The sequence below is a fragment of the Octopus bimaculoides genome, chromosome 1 (genome assembly GCF_001194135.2).
Source record: "Octopus bimaculoides isolate UCB-OBI-ISO-001 chromosome 1, ASM119413v2, whole genome shotgun sequence".
Taxonomy (NCBI): Eukaryota; Metazoa; Mollusca; class Cephalopoda; order Octopoda; family Octopodidae; genus Octopus; species Octopus bimaculoides.
Genome location: NC_068981.1, coordinates 156,077,473 through 156,085,370, shown reverse-complemented (window position 1 = coordinate 156,085,370; position 7,898 = coordinate 156,077,473). Strand labels below are relative to the sequence as shown.

The 7,898-nt window shown below is 36.0% G+C and overlaps 1 protein-coding gene across 1 annotated transcript in view; it reads left to right on the top strand.

The window, feature by feature from the left end:
- The window catches only part of LOC106868446 (importin-4), a 10,639-nt gene extending 2,741 nt beyond the window's left edge, over window positions 1–7,898 (top strand). Inside the window, exons 2-4 of the mRNA XM_014913724.2 lie at window positions 6,121–6,207; window positions 6,656–6,741; window positions 7,758–7,898. Of these exons, the coding sequence (XP_014769210.2) occupies window positions 6,121–6,207; window positions 6,656–6,741; window positions 7,758–7,803 (219 nt within the window). The 3' untranslated portion in view covers window positions 7,804–7,898. The remainder of the gene's footprint in view (window positions 1–6,120; window positions 6,208–6,655; window positions 6,742–7,757) is intronic.

Sequence of the window (7,898 nt, the reverse complement as noted above, 5' to 3'; positions counted from 1 at the left end):
ATATATATATATATATATATATATATATACACACACATTGTGTGTGTGTGTGTGTGTTCCTCCACTGCCTGACAGCCAGTTTGACGACAAAGACCGAGAAGACTGTACGAAAAAAAAAAAATACTGGGGTCGATTTGCTCGACTAAACACTTCAAGGCAATACCCCAACATGGCTGCAGTTGAATGACTGAAACAAGTACAAATAAGAATAAGTAAAAGCTGAAGTAAATTCAATATATCTTATCTAATCGATTTGATGCTAAATACAATTTTTGCTTCGTATTGCAGCAGAATTGAAGCACACTGTATATTTCTAGATTTAATTATTGGTATATTGAAGGAGGTTAAACATTTTATTGATGGCATCTTATTAAACCATTCTGTTGTTTGACTGTTTGCCAAACAAGTGCCACATAATACGACTAAAAGGTTCATTTTTCTTTTTTTTTTTACTTGCTGGGTCTGAAGGAAGAGGCAAACTACCCATGGCCTTCGTAAGCTCTCAGATGAGTGACATTGATGCTATTAATATTCCTGTTGGTTATGTCAACAAATGCAGGAAAAATATGAACAGAGGAGTTCCAGAGAGTTGCCCTTCTGAGAACTGGACTTAGTGAAGAGCTTTGAGCCTGAGGACATTGGACACTACAAGAGTGATGAAAGGAGACACTAGTGAGATAGGAATGCCAGAATTATAGTTAAGGTAGAAAAGGCAGTGTTTTGCCATCTCCAGTGTCAGCTCAAATACCACTTATATGCTTAGTCCATTTAGGATTTGAATTTCAAAAACGGTTCACTCACCTGTTGTCCAGAAGCTAGGATGTATCTGTGAGTGGCTCGGTCATTCAGTATGGTGGGGGGTTTTCTGGATGCAGTCTTAGTTGTTTGTCTGCAACTGCAGCACTGGTTTCATCTGAGCTTTATATAGAATTGATAATTTGCTGGGGGAAGAAGTATCTTCTGGCTCTGACCAAAACAAAAAAGCCAGTTAGGATGCAGTCCCAGTTATGTTAAAGATGTTTCACCAGGAGAGGTCCTTTGTGGTAGAAAACCCAACAATTGAGGTAAAACTGAGGGCAGTACAGTGTGATGATGTTTTCTTGCTGCTTTTGAGGTTTCCAGTAGACACAGGTATACATACCATGTTTACTTAAGCACTACAATCTCAAATTTTAAGATGAAGTGCAGTCTGTGCAGAACTGGCCCCACCCTTTACACTCGGGGTTCATCTGCTGTGGCCCAGTAAGCTGAGACGAGGACAGAGGTCGTCGAGTCATAGGTTTTATATCAGTGTCCTAGACAAGATGCCAATCATGGCTAACGAGCCCCAACTGCTCAGAGCAGCCTGGTTATACTTTGCCATACACCTGCAGTCCTCCTCTCGTGTTGGTTTAGATTCAGTTGGTACCAGGAGGTCGAAGTAGGACTTGGGGTTTGCATCACTCATTGGAAGTTTTAGCCCAGTTTGGTGCTCACCCAACCAGTGTCCGGTGACTATGTGGACCCTGTATACCACCCTTGAAAAAGACTGAAGTCCTACATCAACCAGTTCCTCAGGAAGAGTACAGCCCACCCCACATCACCGTTACTGAAACAACTGAAGTTGGTACAACAGTTCGCTTCTCTTGGATGTACCATTTCATCAGATGTGGGTATTGACAAAGGAATTGATAACAGACTTGCAAAGACAAGCAAAGCATTTGGCAGACTGTATAAGCATGTGTGAAACAGGCATCTTAAAATCAGCTCAAAAGTCAGCTTCTACAGGGCTGTCATTCTCACGATGCTCCTATATGGCTCTGAGTCCTGGGTCCCCTACTGCTGTCATCTTGAGCTCCTTGAACATTTTCATCAAAGCTTTCTCTGTACCATTCTCAACACTTACTGGAATGATTACATCACCAACACTGAGGTCCTTGAGTGAGCAAAGGTCACCAGCCTGCAAGCCATTTTACTTGAGACATGACTGCATTGAGCAGGGCACATTGGCAAGCTGAAAGATCACCGCCTACCCAAGATCATGTGTGGTAGGCTCACCACTGGCCACAGCACTGGGGGAGGGGCACCAAGGAAGCGTTACAAGGACTGCCTGAAGCAGTCCTGTAGCATTTGTGATATTGATAATTGTGAGTGATCCACTCTAACAGCTGACCACATCGCTTGGTTCAATACCATCAGCAATGTTGTTTCTTCCTTTGAGATCTCCCGCAGTGCCTCTCTTGGAGACAAACATCAGAGATGAAAAAATATGATTGCATCATCAGACCCTGAACAACCATACCTCTGTCATCATTGCTATCGGATATGTTGATTCCACATTGTCCTTATCAGCCACAAATGAGTGTGCAGACAATGTGGACAGCAGCCTTCCTAATCTTCGTCAGCAAAGCAGTGCCAAGAGAATCTCGGATATGTGATCCCACCACTTTCTGTAGCTAAAAAAATCAGTTGTAGGTGCAGGCATGACTCTGTAGTTGCAAAGTTCACTTTGTAACTACGTTTTGGATTACATTTCACTGTGTAGCTCCCTGAGCAAATGTCTTCTACTTCACCCTCAGGTTTAATGACATCTTGTAAATGTTAGACAAATTGTATGGAAACCTGTTGTGTATTTTTCTATTTTTTTACCTCCTGTCTTCACATTTTATCATTTTTGATTAACTATTGTTTACTATTGTGTATTGTAATCAATATAATCTCTAGCCTGGTGGCTTTGATGTATGAAGACCAGTGCATTAAAAAATACCTTACTTGAAAAACTAGAATTGGCTGCAGGGGGAGTATCTGACCATAAGATACTGTCTAAATAAGTCTTGTCCAACCAATGCTGACATGGAAGAAAGTGGGCATTTAATAAAAAAAAGTTGTGACTTTCTCTCCCAATGCAGCCAGTTTCAAACCTGTAGGTCTGTGGTCATATTTTTGTTACTGGATTACAGGACAATGTGTAATGTGACAAAACACTAACTTCTGAGTATGGAATACATAACTTTGAATATGTGCTTCAATGGTTTACTAAGATGATCTCTAAGCTGGTTACACACCAAATATCAGGTTTCTTTAACCCTTTCCATACCAACCTGCTGAAACCACCTCTGGCTCTGTTGTACAAATGTCTTGTTTTCATAAATTCTGAATTAAAATCTTCCAAACCTTGTCAAAATTTGTTCCTAACACTAGCTTAATGATAACCAAGTTATTTTATTAAATTATTTGTTATTTAAAATTAATTGAGAGAAACACAGCATCTCAAAAGAAATACGTTAACAAAAGGGTTAAAAGGCTCTAGGTCATTTATCCCATACTTAATCTTAGCCTTAAACATATTCCTTCTCCATCTTTCCATCAGGGCAGCAGCGAACATTTACTTGAGGCCTGAAGAAAATTTTCTTTTTGGAATTGTCTTTCTTTTAAAAAATAACTATGGGATATAGTTTGGTTCCATCAATAAAACTAGCTAAATTACAATAATTCTTTTTGTTCTCTTCTAAGTCAGTTTTGCTACTTTATCCAGTGTTCTTTTGGTATGCAAAAAACATGGATCACTTATCTATATTTCCAATTTGACTTTATCATGCAGCTTTCTCAGTTTTTTATAAATCTATGAAACCTATATTTTTCTGACAGAGCTGAAGAATATTTTTTAAAGAATCTGATATAATTCATTTGAAAATCTGAAAGATCAATTAACTGTATATCTTTTAATATTTTCTTCATTTGTGACTTTACATGTACTGTTATTGCAACTTGCTCTTTTTTCTTGTTTTCTAATCTGTTCAACTAATTCTTTATCCTTTTCATCCAAGTGCATCTTCTGAAGATTTTTAATTACTCTATTGCTCATGTTTCCCAATCAAGTATCTAGCAGTTAGGGTTTGAATCCCTGCTACACCACTATAAAATGCATTCAGTACACTCTGCAAAATTGTTGGCAAACAAGCCAAGGCTATGTAGAGAGAAAAGAACCCTTTAGTCTCATTTTGTCGAGAGCAAGACTCTCTCTCTCTCGAGTGCTCGTACCAAGATAAGATATACTCAGTAAACTGTGGAAGTGATTGATGCTCAGAAGGTTGTCGAACCATAGAAGCCATGCTTAAACAGAATGGTCTCCTAACCTAGTTATTGGAGCAAAAACACTGAATAGAAGCTGACTCATACTCTGACAGCCTGTCTGACTCATGCCAGCAAGGAAAGCAGGCATAAACCAATGGTGATGATAAATATGTGCGCACACACACACACACATGCTCATAAGTTTATATGGTGTATTAAATGAGATAAGTAATGGACTGCATAGGCAAAAATTTTGTGTGAATGCGTATGTGTATGTTTTCAGTGCAGAGTAGTATTGAAAACTGGAAATATACAGGTGAAAGGAGGATAGAGAAATGCTGAAAACACTGGAGTGTGACTCATTGACATGTTCACTCAGTATATTTTCTTACTGGTTTGCATAGGCAAAAATTGTCTTTATTGGAAAAGTTTGTATTTGTCAGTCCCTGTGCTGATTGAGGAGTTTCTGATACTTTGGATAAAATCATTCCCTGGGATACAAAAGTTTTTCTTTGTCCTTGAAACAAAATCCTCTAACCTTTCATATGAATACTTTTACTTGTTGGAAACATCCACCCGATGGATGTTTGCAACAAGTGACTAACAAAGAATGTCAGTTACTGGAGCTGTTAGTAAGATAGATAGCTCTGTGTATCCGTGAGTGAAGGCACAGCTTTCGGCTGTTTTGTTTTGTAACAGATATGTTTTCTGGATATTTTTGTAAGATGGCCAGCACTGTGCAATAAATCTTAGTTATTTTAGATACTAACAGCAAATTGCTTTATTTCAACTTGTGTAAAATGATTTTCTCATGTTAATTTTACTTGTTTCAGTCATTGGACTGCAGCCATTCTGGGACATTGCTTTCAAATTTTTTTTCTATTTAGTCGGCTATTTTGATTCCAATATGTATTTTTGTTTGGTATTTACTTTGGTGATCTCTTTACCCTTTGTAGGTAAAGGGGGCATGACCTGCATCTTAAAATATGGTTTATAAATATCACCATAAATGTCTTGTATTTTAGTTATATATCTTGCCTGCTGGTTACCATATCACTAAAATACTGAATTGCTATTTAATCTGTTATTTCTTATTGTCAAGCTATAGATGTGGGAATTTAATAACAGGTGTGTAGATTTCAAGGAAGAAAAGAAGTTCTGTTTCATCAAGGTACCCATTTGTATTGTCTTTTTAGCAGATGCATAGGTACCTTTTTGCTTCATACTTAATTTAATATTAGGTAAAGGAAGCCTTCATTTTCTCATGCCATGCCTTTCTAGCAGTAGTTCATGACTGAGGCAATGATGGAACCATTATATGGTTGCTGAAAAGGTTAAACAACCATTTTGTGTGTGTGTGGCAATACTGGTTCTGATGCATCTGCACAGCGGAGAAAAATGACAATATAAAATTTCATTGCTGCTATGGGAAATTATTGCTCTGTTTTATGAGCTTTCACTTTACAAGTGATCTCTGGGAACAGATTAACTCATATATTGAGGCATTACTATATCTTTCTATTTAGTTTAATTTTCAGCATTGGTATTTAGTAAATTAGGGTGTAAGTAGAAATATAGGTATATGATTAGTGAAAATTTGGTAAAAACAACGAAAGTGCACTCAAGGCAAATCTACTCTGGTTTTCTAGATATGTTATATCAGTGTGAATGATAGAAAGCAGCTGCAAATCCAATGGTTTGCAAGAGAATGAAATGTATAGTGAGAATTGAAAGAGGAGGAAGCTGTTCTTTAATTTATAGTCTGAACATTTATCATTGGTGGGAGATGTAGAATACAAGGCAAATTAGAGAAAACTATTATGGGACCTGCAAGATAGTCTCTGTTGTAGTAGAGAAAACTACCTTAAAACACTTGTGTTGTATTTAGATTTGTTATTTTTGGATAAAATGCTTCTCCATTTGTCCCCAAGTTCAAATCCTTTTCAGGTCAATTTTGCCTTTCATTCCTCCTGAATTGATTAACTATTAGTATTGGGGTCGATCAGATTGACTACCTACATCCTTTGTTCCATCTGTTAGAAACTATTTATTTATTTCTTTTTCTAGGCAACTGATGAAATGAAACTGCTAATGAAAAATCAAGATATAGTACCTTTATTTTGTCAAATTCTTGGTACTTGTGAAAAATCTCAGGTTTGTTTACCATTTCTGTTGATTTAAATGATGCAAATCCATTATTTTTCATTTGAAATGATTTGATATTTTGTAGGGAAATTATTTGATTACAACTTTTGTATTTAAAATTTTTTTTCTTAATGATAATATTGCTTGCAATAGTTTATACAGTTCTTAATGCATGCAGGATACAGTTTATTTGGGGAAGGGTGAGTTTATAGAAGCTCCATTGTTGGTCTATGCCAGGTTAAGTGTTTTGCACTGGTTACAGATATGTTGAGCCAGAAGTATATCAGATAAGAACTGGGTAGTAACAGTTATTTAAAATCTTAGAATGAGTGATTCTGAATGAAAATGATGTAGGCTGTGGGTAAATGAAAAGAATGTTATTTAGTCTCATTCAGAATCTGCCTGCATGGAAGAACAGTTGTTGAATTAAGTGATAATAATACTTTTATATTTAAAGGTTCGACAATATGCTGCTGTCCTGTTAAGAAGGAAGATTCAAAGAAAACATCAATATTTTCACCTGTCTGAAGACATACGTAAAAAGTAAGTTTTTTAACAATTACCTTCCATTGCATTCTCTCAATGAACAATATTGACTTTGACAACATACAAACAGATGAATTTTCTTCCCCATCTTTAATCTATTGTTTCAGTCATTGGTGGCACTACCTTGAAAGGTTTAGTTGAATAAATCAAACTCGAGTAATTAATTTTTAATTTTTTTTTTTAAACCAGACACTTATTCTACTAGTGACTTGATTAACTGATAAGTTACTGGGTATGTAAACAAACCAGCACTGGCTGTCAAGTGTTGGTGAAGAACGAATACAAAAGCTCATGCATGCATACATACATACATACATGTGTATGTATGTATTGATGTGTGTATATATATGTGCACATGTGTGTGTGTGTGTATATATATATATATATATATATATATATATATACATATATATATATATACACACATACATGTATGTATGTATATGTGTATAGATATGTATGTGTAGATGTGTTTTTATATATATACACACACACACACACACACACACACACACACACACACACACACACACACACACACACACACACACACACACACACACACACACACACACACATGTTTCGATGATGGGGTTCCATGCAGTTTCTGTCTCCGAAATACACTCACAAGGTATTGGTTGACTTGGCTTGTGCAATGGGACTGAACTTGAAACCACATAATTGCAAAATGTGCTTCTTACCCACACATCCATTAAATTCTCCAAACTTTTTTTAACTAGCATACATACCATCTTTATATTTTTGTAATTATTTTAACAAAGTTGATTTGATAACTGTAAATAGATTATCTTTTATATCAAAATATTATTCATTCATAAGCTTTCGAAACTGATTTAAGTACTTCCATGTAGAATTTTTATTGCATGTTCTATAATGGCTAATCCTTTGAATGAGTGAGAAAATATTAGTCTATTGAAACCATTAATGGGTTGGATGTTATATATTTTACCATTTTCCTCTTTTATTGAAATATTTCAACCTTCTTTTTATAGCATTAGAGGAAACATTCTCCTGTTGTTTCTTCAAGAAACAGAGTAAGTTCCACAATGTTTTGTTTTTTGTTATTTAACCCTTTAGCATTTATCCTGACCATATCTAGTCCAAATATTCTATTTTGTTCAAACCAGCAAATA